Source organism: Raphanus sativus, chromosome 6 (genome assembly GCF_000801105.2).
Source record: "Raphanus sativus cultivar WK10039 chromosome 6, ASM80110v3, whole genome shotgun sequence".
Classification (NCBI taxonomy): Eukaryota; Viridiplantae; Streptophyta; class Magnoliopsida; order Brassicales; family Brassicaceae; genus Raphanus; species Raphanus sativus.
Window position 1 is genome coordinate 49,673,890 of NC_079516.1, and position 16,577 is coordinate 49,690,466.

The following is a 16,577-nucleotide window of genomic DNA, read 5'->3' on the forward strand; positions in this document are numbered from 1 at the left end:
TCCGCGTGGTTTTGATTTATTAGCTAGCTTCTGTGACAATATCATTAGAGCCGTGCGATTGTATTTTAATCCTACGGTTTGTTAACATTAGTCTGCGTGGTTTTAGTTTTAACATAGGCACCGTTGGATTGCTGTTTTCCATGTGAACCGTAGATTTTTATATTTACAAAACGGCGTCGTAGGGGATTTAACCGGGAAGATGAAGAAAAAGGCGCGGGAAAATAAAAAACTGCAATCTTTTAATCAAGGGGGAATTTGCTGTATATTCATAAGGGCCAAGAAACTCAAGAATCTAACCATGCTACAGGACCGGCCCATTGAAGAGACAGGTTTGGGCGAAGCTTGCCGAAACAACCCCTCCAAGCGCGTACGCGTGACCAACAAACGTGAGAAAAAAACATGTGCTCAATTGCTTGTACCAAACCTATCGATAGTATAGTCTGTCTAATCAATATCCTAACCAAACGCTAATTATATTCAAAATCGCAAATTCCCGCTCTTAACAACTGTGTCGCTTTTATTAAACCGAGACCCATTTAATAGCTTCTTATCTATACTGTTTCACTGTGAAAATAGTAAAGAGAAAGAAAAGATGTCTGAAGATGACGATTTCTCAAGAGTTAAAGCACTACGAGACAACGATCAGGTATGGAGTACCGACTTTAAAGCTATTTATTACCGTTCATTGTTGTTGTTGGGATGGATATATGATAGGTTAGGTTAAGTATTTAAGTTCTTAATGATAGGTCCTTCATATCCGACTTATAGTTGTGTGGTTTGTGAAAAAATAGAAGTGATAGAGAAACTGTTAAAACAGATAAGTCGGCAGTTAACAAGAAAATCTATAATCGTTATACTAGACTATATAGGCCTGATCAATAGAATAGCAAACTGATGAACAAGTGTCATCTGCCTTTTCGTTGCAGCTGACTGAGCAGGACGACTGTACGGTGATAACGGGAACATGGGTCCGAGAGGAAGACGGAAAATGGATTTTTGATACTCTGATAGAGGATGAAAGAAATACCATTACCGTGAACCCTCTAATGGAATACGAAGACTTGGTGAACCTGGTGAAGGAAACCCTGAACATCCGCGCAAAGAACGTAACACTCAAGCTCTCATACCAATATCCTTCATGGATGGAGATAGACGATGGGGATGGTTCAACACCACAGTTCATATCTGACGATCATGAGGTCGAGGTTTTTGTCCAAATGAGGCGCAAAATCGAGGAAGTTAACTTGTGTGTTACTATCTCAGAGGTGATCGATGGTATCCCAACAAACCATCGAAGACCCCACTATGCGAATGTAACAGATCAAACCCTGCTGAGAAACGAAGATGATGAGGACAGTGAATCCGATGAAGGGTTTGAGGAAGACTGGCTCGAGTTTGCGATATCCGAAACACCTCTGACATGTCCTCCCATCCAGAATGACGTGGGTGGAAGTTTCGGTGTGCAGCCTAAACAGACTATTCCATACAACAGAAATGGAATAGTAATACGCGACCCGCTGATACGGCTTGCGAGTCCTCCACACGAAGCTACTTATCGAGGGAAAGGAAAAGGTATTGCTACAGAACCTGACAAATGGGAAGCTGCTGATAAACTCCTTCAACCACAAATGTCAACAAACAAAGGTGTATTCGGGGGAAATGGTGAGAGCAGTCGTACGGTGCGTCGTCGCTTGTTTGAGGATCCCCGCGCGCCACCACAGGGAGATATCAAGATGGAGGAACCTTGCCAAGCAGAACCTGAGCCCATAGCACAACCTCTTCTTACAACCACTCCGGTTGCAGCTCAACCAAGTAGCCTATACACGTGGACACGATTCCAAGACTCTTTGCATGACCTGCTTAATGACGAAAGCTCTGAGCCGGTGCTCTTTGGACGTGATGCCCCACCGGTTATAGAAAGCACCGACGAAATTGGTAAGATATTTGAAAGACTATACTATAAGTAAATATGGTATAGAACGTAAACTGACGTTCAATATGTGATCATCTGTAGGGTTGGTTGAAGCTTTAGAAGCTGTCCCATATGAAGGGGACAATCTGTTTGTGGGACAGGTGTTCAAATCAAAGAATGACTGCAAAATTAAGATTGCAATTCATGCCATTAACCGGAAGTTCCACTTCAAGACAAAGCGCTCAACCCCCGCCTTTATGGTTCTAATTTGCGTCGCCATAGACTGTCCTTGGAGAGTGTACGCTGCACGGATCGATGGAACAGGGAATTTTCAGATAAGGCAAGCAACTTTCAGGCACTGCTGCTCGGTTGATGCGAGGAGGAACTACCACAAGTTGGCAACAACACAAGTGATTGGGGAGCTCATACAATCCCGATTCATCGGAATCAAGCGAGGACCAACACCAGAAACCATAAGAAAGATTATGCTGGACGACTACAACGTCAATGTTTCATACTGGAAATCTTGGAGGGCACGTGAAATTGCTATGGAAAGTGTGTTAGGATCTATGGCCGGAAGCTACGCACTGATGCCTGCATACATGGGCCTGCTATTAACGACAAATCCTGGCTCCCTCTGCGTCATAGAAAAGACAGAGAGTGACGATGGAGGTGTTCTTTTTAAGTATGCCTTCATAGCATTTGGGGCATCCATCAAAGGCTACCGCTACATGAGAAAAGTAATTATCATTGATGGAACAAGTCTGAAAGGGAAGTACGGAGGATGTTTAATGTCCGCTTGCGCACAAGACGGAAATTATCAAATCTTTCCTCTTGCTTACGCGGTGATGGATAGTGAGAACGATGAATCATGGGAATGGTTCATGATGCAGCTTAGAACCTTTGTTGACAATTCAGACGAGTTGGTTTTCATATCTGACCGCCACGGTAGCATCTACTCTGCAATAAACAAGGTGAGCAATATAAATCAGGTCGACTGTCTATGTTAATAATATATATAGTATAGTCTAAATATTAGTGAAATTGTTATGTAGGTGTTCCCCTCTGCATCACATGCGGCTTGCACAGTTCACTTGTGGAGGAACATCAAGGCCCGTTTTAAATCTAAAAGACTAGCCTCTCTTATGTCGGCTGCAGCAAGAGCGTATACTGTGGAAGGATTCAATAAGAAGTTTCTTGATATTCAACGTGCCAGCCCAGGGTGTGCAGGGTACTTGGTTGACATAGGTATGCAGTACCTCTTATATATTAAACTCGCGTAGTTGTGTATACTAATTGAATAGTTACTGATGTTATGCGGGTAAAATGTAGTTGTTGTTTACTATACTATATATATTAATATGATAGTATAGTAACAAATACTCTTCATTCCTGTGTCCAGGTTTCACTCATTGGACACGCGCTCATTTTCAAGGAGAAAGGTTCAATATAATGGACTCAAATATTGCAGAATCATGGAATTCAGTGTTGAAAGAAGCCAGAGAGTACCCCCTCATCTCCATGTGTGAGTACATACGTACTACTATCATGAGTTGGTTTGCACTTCGCCGTGCAAAAGCTATGGAGCATAAGGGGGCACTAACGCCGATGGTGCAACGCCAAGTGGAAGTCAACTTTGAGGCATCGACAGCGTTGGCTGTATGTGGTATTAGCGAAACCGAGTTTCAAGTGAAGGCACAAACTGGAGAGTGTTTCTTGGTCAACCTCTTAGCTGGAACATGTTCATGCAATGCATATGAGCAGTTACGAATTCCATGTCGCCATGCAGTGGCGGCAGCTGGAAGAGCCAACATCCCAACCGAGTCATTGGTTGCAGCTGCGTACTTTGCGGACACGTGGCATAGCGCGTATGAGGCAAAGATTTACCCAATACCATCTGTGGGGGGAAAAGAAGTAGGAGGAGAGTATCACGGCGATCTCCTACCGCCTGCGGTGAAGAGACCACCGGGGAGGCCACGAAAGGTGCGCATTCTGTCGCGAGGTGAAGACAAGGTATTGATTTCCATATTTAAACCTCACTATACTTTTTCACATAACCATATAGTATAGTTTCATGCCACTGAAATGCCATGATTGACTGAGATTATTATGTCCATATTATGAGATACAAATACATAGTCTCGGTAGCCTTTCAATATTTAATCTTTTCTTTAGCTTTAAGGATTGTGGTGTGTGTTGTGTAGGCTTAGGTTCTATGTTTGGCTTTATGTTCGCACAGCAACTGACTATACTATAATATTCTGATAAACAGTCTGAATATTGTTTCTCACAACCTCCACATTTTCAATTGTTGAACAGCACGCAGGACGTAACGGTTGCAGGAGATGCACACGATGCAGGAAAGAAGGCCATAACAGAGCCTCCTGCCGTGGTGCGATATAAAAAAAAACTCTATTATAAGAGGGGGCTTGTGGAAGGGGGGCAGGAATGAAGTTTTTGTTGCCTTGGCGAAATAAGGTTTCCACGCATCTGCGAAGATGGGGTGATGTTACGGAAGCAGCTATGGTGTTTTCAAGCTTCTAAAATACTAGTGTATACCAAACCTGTTTGCAGCATACACAAGTATTTTAGAGCATTCCATAAGTTGGTAGTTTAAGTATCTGTTAATAGGTTGTCGGTGCTGTTTGTATATATGGTCGCCACAATGTAACCTTCCACTTTTGTGTAAGATAAACGAAAAGCCCTTATTCCCGTTAATCTTTTGCCTTTATCCAAACGGAAGACATAGATACGGAAAGACTAAACTATCTTTCATATAGTATGGTAAAAAAATATGAGTCCGAGTAGGGAGATAAAAACGGCACAAGTATCAAATGATAAAGTTAATACAACACATTAAATGATTTGTGATATAGTATGCCTTTATAACAGAGGAGGACCAGAGTGATGTAGCAAATTAAAAACCCTCACCACTCGGCGTACTATACTACACTTGTCATATAGTATAGTGTCAGATAAACAAACAAACAAAAAGCCATATCCACAAAACACAAATAGTATACCCTTAACCCATATAGTTAACCCTAAACCCAAATCATATACCCAAATCCTATACCCTAAACCCAAACCGTATACTATAAACCCAATCTGTAAACCAAAAAACCAACTTATATACACATATAATACATTAGGCTATAATATACACGTACTATAGTATAGTCACAGCCAAACAAACAAGGATGAAAACATAAGCACTAAACCCAATAACTAAACCCTAACCCATATAGTAAATCCCATACCCAATACTAAACCGTAAACCATATTGTAAAGCGTAAACCTAAATACTAAACTTTAAACCCTTACCGCATACTATAAACCCTATCTCTAAAGAAACACAATAACCATATCATACTTTGCGCTATACTACACGCTGTATATAGTATGGACACAGTCCCAGTTACGAAACCCTAAACCCAAATACTAAGCCCTATACCTAAACCCTTAACCCAAACTGAAACCCAAACCGTATACCAAATTGCGAAATCTAAATCTAAACCCTAACCGAATAATATAAACCCTATATCTAAAGGAACACAATAACCACACCATACTATACGCTATACTACACGCATTATATGGTATGGACGAAGAAAAGGAAACACAAATAAAGCCATATGACCTAAACCGAAACCGTAGTCCCAAATACTACTGTGCGCTATACTACATGCAGTATATAGTATGGATCCAGACAAGGAAACAAACATAAAGCCTAATGATCTAAGCCCAAATCGTAGTCCAAAATACGGAACCCTAAACCCAAATACTAAACCCTAAACCCTAACCATAACCCCAAACCCAAACCATATACCAAAATTCGAACTCTAAATCTAAATCCGGAATTCTAAACCCATACCAGGCCTCGTACTATACCCCGGTATACATATAGTATAGTGTAAGATAAACAAAATACTAAACCCGAAATACCAAACTCTATAAACATACCAAACGTTAAGCTATACTATAAACATCCTATAGTATAGTCTTACATAAACAAAGAAAAATGAAAACATATGCAGTATACCCAAATACTAAACACTAAACCCATATAGTAAACCCCTAACCCAATACTAAAACCTAAAGCATATAGTAAAGCCTAAACCCAAATACTAAACCCTTACCCGAAATAGTAAACACTAAACCCAAATAGCATACTATAAACCCTATCTCTAAAGAAACCCTATACTACATGCAGTATATAGTATGGACACAGACAAGGAAACAAACATAAAGCCTAACGATCTAAACCGAAATCGTAGTCCCAAATACCGAACCCTTAACCGAAATACTAAACCCTAAACCCTAACCCTGAACCCTAACCCAAACCCAAACCATATACCTAAATACGAACTCTAAATCTAAATCCCAAATTCTAAACCCATACCACTCCTCGTACTATAATACGCTATACATATAGTATAGGGTAAGATAAACAAACAAACAAAAAGCCGTATGCACTAAACACAAATACTATACCCTAAACCCATATAGTTAACCCTAAACACAAATCCTAAACCCAAATCCTAAACCCTAAACCCAAACCGTATACTATAAACCCAATCTCTAAACCAAAACACCAAACTCTATAAACATACATGATTTTATGCTATACTGTAAACATCCTATAGTATAGTCAACGACACACAAACAAGCATGAAAACATATGCGCTATACCGAAATACTAAACCTAAACCCCAAACCCTATAGTAAACCCTAAAGCTTATAGTAAAGCCTAAATACAAAAAGTAAACCCTAATCCCAAATAGTCAACCCTAAACCCAAACCGCATACTATAAACCCTATCTGTAAAGAAACACAATAACGTGACCACACTTTGGGCTATACTACATTCAGTATATAGTATGGACTCAGACAAGGGCTAAACCCTAAATACCAAACTCTATAAACATACCATACGTTACGCTATACTATAAACATCCTATAGTATAGTCACAGACAAACAAAGAAGCATGAAAACATATGCAGTATACCCAAATACTAAACCCTAAACCCATATAGTAAACCCCTAACCAAATACTAAACCTTAAAGCATATAGTGAAGCCTAAACCCAAATACTAAACCCTAAACCCAAATAGTAAACCCTAAACCCAAACATAATACTATAAACCCTATCTCTAAAGAAACCCTATACTACATGCAGTATAAAGTATGGACCCAGACAAGGAAACAAACATAAAGCCTAATGATGAAACCCAAATCGTAGTCCCAAATACCGAACCCTAAACCGAAATACTAAACCCTAAACCCTAACCCTGAACCCAAACCCAAACCCAAAGCATATAACGAAATAGGAACTCTAAATCTAAATGCCAATTTCTAAACCCATACCACTCCTCGTACTATACCACGCTATACATATATTATAGGGTATGATAAACAAACAAACAAAAAGCCGTATGCACTAAACACAAATACTATACCCTAAACCCATATAGTTAACCCTAAACGCAAATACTAAACCCAAATCCTAAACCCTAAACCCAAACAGTATACTATAAACCCAATCTCTAAACCAAAACACCAAATTCTATAAACAGACAATACTTTACGCTATACTGTAAACATCCTATAGTATAGTCAAAGACAAACAAACAAGCATGAAAACATATGCACTATACCCAAATACTAAACCCCAAACCCAATACTAAACCCTAAAGCATATAGTAAAGCGTAAACCCAAATACTAAACCCTAAACCCAAATAGTCAATCCTAAACCCAAATCGCATACTATAAACCCTATCTGTAAAGAAACACAATAACGTTACCACACTTTGCGCTATACTACATTTAGTATATAGTATGGACTCAGACAAGGAAACAAACATAAAGCCATATACTACATGAGGTATATAGTATGGACGCAGACAAAGAAACAAACATAAAGCCTAATGATCTAAACCCAAATCGTAGTCCCCATTACTAAACCCTAACCCCAAATAGTAAACCCTTAACCATAACCATGAACCCAATCCAAAACCCAAACCGTATACCGAAATCCAAACGCTAAATCTAATTCCAGAAATCTAAACCCATACCAGTAGGCGTACTATACTACACTTTACATATAGTATAGTGCCAGATAAACAAACAAACAAAAAAGCATATGCACTAAACACAAATACTATACCCTAAACCCATATAGTTAACCTTAAACCCTAAACCCTATACCCTAAACTCCTACACCCTAAACCCAAACCGTATACTATAAACCCAATATGTAAACCAAAATCCCAAACTCTATAACCATACCTTACTTTAATATAAACTATTACCATCGTATAGTATAGTCCGAAACTAACAAACAAGCATAAAGCCAAATGCACTAAACCCATATAGTTAACCCTTAACACATATGGTAAACCGTAAACCCAAATCGTAAACCCTAAACCCAAACCGAATACTATCTACCCAATCTCTTAACCAAAATCCCATGGCTAAACCGAAATCCCAATGGCTAAACAAACAAAAAGCCGTATGCACTTAACACAAATACTATACCCTAAACCCATATAGTTAACCCTATACCCAAATACTAAACCCAAATCCTAAACCCTAAACCCAAACAGTATACAATAAACCCATTCTCTAAACCAAAACACCAAATTCTAAAAACAGACAATACTTTATGCTATACTGTAAACATCCTATAGTATAGTCAAAGACAAACAAACAAGCATGAAAACATATGCACTATACCCAAATACTAAACCCCAAACCCAATAATAAACCCTAAAGCATATAGTAAAGCCTAAACCCAAATACTAAACCCTAAACCCAAATAGTCAACCCTATACCCAAATCGCATACTATAAACCCTATCTGTAAAGAAACACAATAACGTTACCACACTTTGCGCTATACTACATTTATTATATAGTATGGACTCAGACAAGGCAACAAACATAAAGCCATATAACCTAAACCCAAACCGTAGTCCCTAATACTACGTTCCGCTATACTACATGAGGTATATAGTATGGACGCAGACAAAGAAACAAACATAAAGCCTAATGATCTAAACCCAAATCGTAGTCCCCATTACTAAACCCTAACCCCAAATAGTAAACCCTTAACCATAACCATGAACCCAATCCAAAACCCAAACCGTATACCGAAATCCAAACTCTAAATCTAATTCCAGAAATCTAAACCCATACCACTCGGCGTACTATACTACACTTTACATATAGTATAGTGCCAGATAAACAAACAAACAAAAAAGCATATGCACTAAACACAAATACTATACCCTAAACCCATATAGTTAACCTTAAACCCTAAACCCTATACCCTAAACTCCTACACCCTAAACCCAAACCGTATACTATAAACCCAATATGTAAACCAAAATCCCAAACTCTATAACCATACCTTACTTTAATATAAACTATTACCATCGTATAGTATAGTCCGAAACTAACAAACAAGCATAAAGCCAAATGCACTAAACCCATATAGTTAACCCTTAACACATATGGTAAACCGTAAACCCAAATCGTAAACCCTAAACCCAAACCGAATACTATATACCCAATCTCTTAACCAAAATCCCATGGCTAAACCGAAATCCCAATGGCTAAACAAACAAAAAGCCGTATGCACTAAACACAAATACTATACCCAAAACCCATATAATTAACCTTAAACCCAAATACTAAACCCAAATCCTAAACCCTAAACCCAAACAGTATACTATAAACCCAATCTCTAAACCAAAACACCAAATTCTATAAACAGACAATACTTTATGCTATACTGTAAACATCCTATAGTATAGTCAAAGACAAACAAACAAGCATGAAAACATATGCACTATACCCAAATACTAAACCCCAAACCCAATACTAAACCCTAAAGCATATAGTAAAGCTTAAACCCAAATACTAAACCCTAAACCCAAATAGTCAACCCTAAACCCAAATCGCATACTATAAACCCTATCTGTAAAGAAACACAATAACGTTACCACACTTTGCGCTATACTACATTTATTATATAGTATGGACTCAGACAAGGCAACAAACATAAAGCCATATAACCTAAACCCAAACCGTAGTCCCTAATACTACGTTCCGCTATACTACATGAGGTATATAGTATGAACGCAGACAAAGAAACAAACATAAAGCCTAATGATCTAAACCCAAATCGTAGTCCCAATTACTAAACCCTAACCCCAAATAGTAAACCCTTAACCATAACCATGAACCCAATCCAAAACCCAAACCGTATACCGAAATCCAAACTCTAAATCTAATTCCAGAAATCTAAACCCATACCACTCGGCGTACTATACTACACTTTACATATAGTATAGTGCCAGATAAACAAACCAACAAAAAAGCATATGCACTAAACACAAATACTATACCCTAAACCCATATAGTTAACCTTAAACCCTAAACCCTATACCCTAAACTCCTACACCCTAAACCCAAACCGTATACTATAAACCCAATATGTAAACCAAAATCCCAAACTCTATAACCATACCTTACTTTAATATAAACTATTACCATCGTATAGTATAGTCCGAAACTAACAAACAAGCATAATGCCAAATGCACTAAACCCATATAGTTAACCTTTAACACATATGGTAAACCGTAAACCCAAATCGTAAACCCTAAACACAAACCGAATACTATATACCCAATCTCTTAACCAAAATCCCATGGCTAAACCGAAATCCCAATGGCTAAACCCATATCATAATATGTTCGATACTACAAATAGGATATAGTATAGTGGAATTGATAAAAGTTCAGTGATAGAGGAACAACAACATATATATGGGATATCGCCTGATTGGAATTTGGGTATGCGAAATTCACAGAAATATCCTATGTCATGTGTAGGATGAACATTTAATAGAAATGCGGATTGAAATCTGGAAACTTAGAATAATGGCATCCACATACTATACTATAGTTTATATGGCATAGTCTGCGGAACAGTTGCATGCAAAATAGTTTAGCAGACATATAACTGCATAGTAATTAATCAGAACGGATGCACGAAAGTTACTAACACAAACCACATAAGAAAACCAAAATACCGTTAATGACAATGAAATAAACATAGCAACAATGTAGAGTGTTTGGAGAAAGTAGGTTTAAAGAAAAAACTGACAAAGAGGGAGGTCCAAATAAACAGGCACACAGACAATTAAATTAGAAGTATTTATTTGGATGGGGAAACCGGAAAGTCAACCAAATATTTGGGGTTGAATGTCCCAAAAGCTTCAACTGCATAGGTCTGAGCTGCAAGTGCAAGAGCCTCCGCGTTAAGATGTGCTGCCTGAGAGATGTTATTGCTGGCATGCAGTTCCATAAGTAGAATCGATGCAATACAAGAGAATTCTGCAAAATATTTTAGAATCCGTCAACACGAGCAACCAATCTAAAGTAATCAGAAATACAAACTATTCTATATATGCGGGTAAAATAGTATGGATAGTAGCGTACCTCTTTGTTCACACAACAATGAGAGATCAAGACGCCTTATGGGCATTGCACCTTCGGCCGATGCTTTCCCGCTGTTAAGCCCTATAAGTAGGGGTAGAAGAACGACAATCGGATTCAAGACGGCTACGATCTTGTCGTCACTAAGACATGACGGGTTACAATCTAAAACATGAATGCTCCAGTTGGCTATATCAACGACAACACCAATCCAATGCCACCTGTCCGCTTGCAATGGGAAGTATAATACTTGGACTTTAGCATCCCACGTCATATTAGGGAACCCTGGATTTGCGAATATATTGGAGAAGCTGAAATTGCCTATGTCCTTGACACGACAGAATTGCTGGTATTCAAGACGAAGGGATTCCACAAAAGATGCTGGCAAAAAATCATAAGTTGTGATCCCCGCAACACGGAGGCGCCTTCGAATAAATGTTACCACCATGTCTGCGGCCTGTAGAAATTTAAACATAAGGGGCGAATTGAGACGGTGAAAATATATAGTTACAGAGATTACCTTTGGTGTTTGCATCTGTGCTGAATCAAAAAAGGACTGGAAAACCGTATTGTCAACGGTAACACCTTCCCCTATATCGTACTCCCTACACGGAAAACATAATAAATATTAGTGGTTAGAGGTTTGTACGAATAAGGATGATGTTATGATACCTTGCTGTCTGCATAACGGTGCGAAAACCGGCTACACGGAATGCATTAGGGCGCACACATGGTGCAAATCGACCAACAAAAGGGCCAACATTTGTTTCTGCCACAAAAGATCCCGATGTTTTTGCAGGGGACGTCGCAACAGTTGAAGGGACCTCAGGAATATCTGGCTTTTTTGTTTCTGGAACAAGAGACCCCGATGGGTTTGCTAGTGACGTCGCAGCCGGTGAAGGCTCCTCAGGAATAGTTGGCATTTTCGTTTCTTTACCAGACTGTTTTGGTTTGGTGGTAGCAGCAGAGGAAGCCTCCTCCTTCATTGTTGGAACTTTGTTCGAAACTTGTTTTGCACGGGATCCACCTTTTTTACCCTTCTGTTTCTTGACAGGAAGTGGAGGAGGCGTATATTTGGAGTTCGGGCATCGAGCCCTTTTGCTTGACCGCCTCTGCCTTTCACCGTCAATAATGTTTTCGCTACCAACTTCGCCTGTTGTTGGTTGGTCTGTCACATCGGAGTTGAGTTGTTGTTCTGAGGACACACCCTGGGATGCCTGCGAAAATGTAAATTCACATTGTTAGTTATCCCCTAACAATACAGAAGTGGAAAGAAAGAACAGCTTAGTTTCAGGTAAGTTTGTTCCATACTATTATTCCATACGAGTACAGTATGAAATTAAAATATATTAATCTTACATTGTCTCCACCAATCCCAGATGTTTCAGGCGCATCAGAAGCGACCTGCAAAGCTGGATCGGAAACAATAACATCACTTTCCATATCTACTGTCCCACCCTCGCTATGTCCTTCTTTATCAGGGGCTTCCGAATCAGTCTGCAAAGACAAAAAAATGGTAAGTTCCATACTATTATTGATCCCAAAATAGTATGGAACAAACTTACCTCTTCGTTTGGAATCTCAGCAGATTGAGGCCCACGTATAGGAAGCTGAGCAACAGCGATCTCCAAAGATGGATCGGAAACTACATGATGGCTTTCCACATTTGAGGACTTATCTGATCCAATGGCAGCCTCGGCATTTCCTTCATTCTCAGTGGCTTCAGAAACAGCCTGAAAATGACAAAAACGGTAGAAAGTTCGGTAAGATCTTCAAATAAGTGTTCACTGTCAATAAGTTACTATACTATACTATTTCGGTGTATAGTATTCTAGTTTGTAATAGTGACTAAATAATGTGGTCTCGCAATAATCGACGTTACTATGGAAACAAAACTCGAGACAAGCTACGTTGAGACTCTACAAACAGGATAAATACACGGCACTTACAGCTAGCTCCGCAATTATATCCTCAATACAAGCAGTATCGCGTTCAGTCGGACTGGACATCCTTTCAGGTGATGCATCCTCTGGAGATTCGACAGGAAAAGCCGGTGATAAACTACCAGGTGATAAACGACCACTCTCGCCAGGACTTGTCTGCACAGGTAATTTAGGGTGAGAAACAACAATTCCATACCATTTTTATTATATAGTATAAAAGCGACGAACCATCGTCTCGGGGACGGCAGAAGGGACCGTAGGATGGGTAGAAACAGGGCGGACGTCATCTCCTCGAACTTGCGTACGCACTGAAGAGCCTAAAAGGACATCCTTTAAGGACTGAATTTCGCCACATATGCCTTCTTTTAAGCTTGTTACAATGGGTAAAGCGCGGGCATGTAGTTCGGTTGCAACCAAACGTGCGAGCGTAGATACATCAAACACTCCTGGAAGCCCCTCTGTATTGGCGTTTTCAGGCCGGTCGGCCTCAGCATTCCCAGCAGGCTGCCCAACTGTTTCTGAACTCGACGCTCCCAATCCTCCAACCCCTTTCGATTGCTTTGCATCAGAAGCCTTAACACCTCCACGCCAGGTATTGATTTCAAACGGGAACCTATCTCGAATCAATGAGACCATGTGATTGACTCGTAGATCGTCCTTCTCAGCTGTCAATGGTGGGATGTCGGACCCTTCGCATAGTATGGAACGAACCGGAGCCTGCATGTACAGGACAAATAAGCACCTCAACATAAACGGAGAAAATGAAATAGTGTGCAACACATACCTGACCGGTTAGTTCAAGGGTTTGCACAGTCACAATATTTATTTTCACAGACCGCGCACATACTCCATCAACAATGTCTTCAATCGGAAGATCATCAGAAACCAGATCTTCCCCTAAACGTGGATCTGCAATTATTTGTGGGCAACTGCACACGGTGACTAGAACCATAGCATGGGCGAACCCTTGTATGGCAAGGGTGTCTTGGGCCAATTGTCCTGCCGACCTTATCTTTCCGCTTGAAACCGTTAACAAAAAAGACTCCCTTCCCCAGGGATATTCTAGAAACATCCCAATATCACCAACCATCTCTACTACCTCAGGTCTTAGCTGGGTTGAACCACTGGTTGGGCACAAAATACCTTCTACAAGAAGGAGAAGAGATAAACGCAATCGGGTTTCCTCGTCTTTATACTTTTCTTTTTGTGCCAATTTGGAGATGATCCAATCCGGAGTGATAGTCTCCTCACTGCCAAACAACGTTTTCCACATGACTCCATCCCCACCAACTTGCTTTGCCTTCGCTTTACCCTTTTTTTTCCCTTTAACCAATTGCTGTCCACCAAGAGAAGATGTTGGAGGCAACCCACAATTGAGTCCGGTCACTAAAGCAAATTCTCCAATACCATATCGTATAGGCTTCCCTGCAAACAACCACCACAGCTCATACAGCTTCCGCGTAACCAACTGCCGGGACAATAACTGGTGAGCAAACATCACTGAAAATGTATGCCCTCCCATCAACATTAGCTGGCGAAACTGCGACTCAGCCAACAACTCCTGTTGAGCATCCGTTAGTGCTCCTTTTACAACTTCAATCCACCGCAAATTGAAGTAGTTGTTTATTCTTTTCCGCCCCGAGGGTTCATACCCCGTCTGAAACAAGCGCTCTGGCAAACCAAACTCTTCCATACTGTAAATGCAAATAAATAATTTTAGGTGTTGCATATTAAAAACAGAGATCGAAAGTCTACACTATTAAGTTCCATCAAATAGAACAGAAACAGAAATCGCTAACCATAAATTGTATCGCCAGTCTAGACTATATATATCCATGAAATAGTAAGGAAAGAATAAATCCTAGTAATCCTTGGCACAACAATATTTACAAAATTTTTAGTCCCATACTATACATTTATTTATTATAGTATAGTCAGTATCTTTTGAAAGACTACTAATTCAGTTATGGAAACGAAGCCAACCCAACAGACAACACAACAGAACAAAGTAAAGTAAACATCAAATAATAATATGCATCCTACACTATGTATTTGCATTATATAGTATGGAAATAACAATCGTCACACGCAATGGAGTTTCCATACACCAACGCTAGCAAATTTATACTATATAGCAACATATTATAGTATAGTAAGGTAATCTGTTTCCATATAAACCAAACTCTTCCATACTGTAAATGCAAATAAATAATTTTAGGTGTTCCATATTACAAACAGAGATCAAAAGTCTACACTTTTAAGTTGCATCACATAGATCAGAAACAGAAATCGCTAACCCTAAATTGTGATCGCCAGTCTAGACTATATATATTCATCAAATAGTAAGGCAAAAATAAATCGTAGTACTCCTTGGCACAACAATAGTTACAATACTTTTCGTCCCATACTATACAATTTATTATTATATTATAGTCAGTTTCTCTTCAAAATCTACTAATTTAGTTATGGAAACGAAGCCAACCCAACAGACAACACAACAGTACAAGGTAAAGCAAACATCAATTAATAATATGCATCCTACACTAAGTATTTGCATCATATAGTATGGAAATAACATTCGGCAGATGCAATGGCGTTTCCATAAACCAACGCTACCAAAACTATACTATATAGTAACATATTGTAGTATAGTAAGTGTATCTGTTTCCATATGTCTCAGTCGCTTATGGAAACCATAGCAAACCAACACACACGAGAACCCTAAATGCTGAATCAAAGAACACAGACAACGAAAAGAAAAACAACCCAAAAACACACACCCAAGAACCCTTAATACTATTCAGAGAACACAGAAAATTTCGGTACTCACCTCCACCGCCGCTGATTTTCCCGTCCTCCTCAAATCGCTACACTGCGGACCAAAATTCACTCGTTAGTTTCGGAAACAGTTACTTCTGAAGCCGCCTCGCAATTAGATTTAAACAGTAGACTAAATTGCACAAGTTAATCGAGTGATTGTACCTTGATTTAATCGCTCCTCCACTCTGTAATCGACCGAACCACCGTCAATCGCCACCGCTGCCGTAACCCTTACTTTCAGTTGCCGTAAACTTTCTCCGGCAAACACAGAGAAACTTTCTTTAGTTTTTTTTTGGTCTCGTGTAATGGTTTTGAATAAAAAACCGTTCAGTTTCCAAATCAACCGCTTTCGAGAAAATACTAGGCTGTGGGCCCAACAAAATTTCACGCGCAGGCC

At 39.5% G+C, this 16,577-nt stretch overlaps 3 protein-coding genes across 3 annotated transcripts; 2 read left to right on the forward strand and 1 right to left on the reverse strand.

The window, feature by feature from the left end:
- Nucleotides 1-6: 6 nt before the first annotated feature.
- On the forward strand, nt 7-4,266 carry LOC130496131 (uncharacterized). Its single transcript, XM_056987944.1, has 2 exons — nt 7-3,160; nt 3,315-4,266. Exon 1 carries the CDS (start codon nt 1,047-1,049, stop codon nt 1,965-1,967), a length of 921 nt encoding a protein of 306 aa, XP_056843924.1. The 5' UTR covers nt 7-1,046; the 3' UTR covers nt 1,968-3,160; nt 3,315-4,266.
- On the forward strand, nt 2,170-4,122 carry LOC130495867 (uncharacterized). Its single transcript, XM_056987433.1, has 4 exons — nt 2,170-2,886; nt 2,968-3,160; nt 3,315-3,925; nt 4,117-4,122. The coding sequence occupies exons 1-4, from the start codon at nt 2,170-2,172 to the stop codon at nt 4,120-4,122; spliced, it is 1,527 nt and encodes a 508-aa protein (XP_056843413.1).
- Nucleotides 4,267-11,136: 6,870 nt separating the features above from the next.
- Nucleotides 11,137-15,053, reverse strand: LOC108850906 (uncharacterized). The gene is made up of 9 exons (XM_018624362.2): nt 14,145-15,053; nt 13,589-14,077; nt 13,367-13,516; nt 12,983-13,150; nt 12,777-12,914; nt 12,090-12,634; nt 11,938-12,022; nt 11,421-11,874; nt 11,137-11,315 (listed from the first exon to the last, which is right to left on the reverse strand). Exons 1-9 carry the CDS (start codon nt 15,051-15,053, stop codon nt 11,137-11,139), a joined length of 3,117 nt encoding a protein of 1,038 aa, XP_018479864.2.
- Between the last annotated feature and the right edge of the window lie 1,524 nt (nt 15,054-16,577).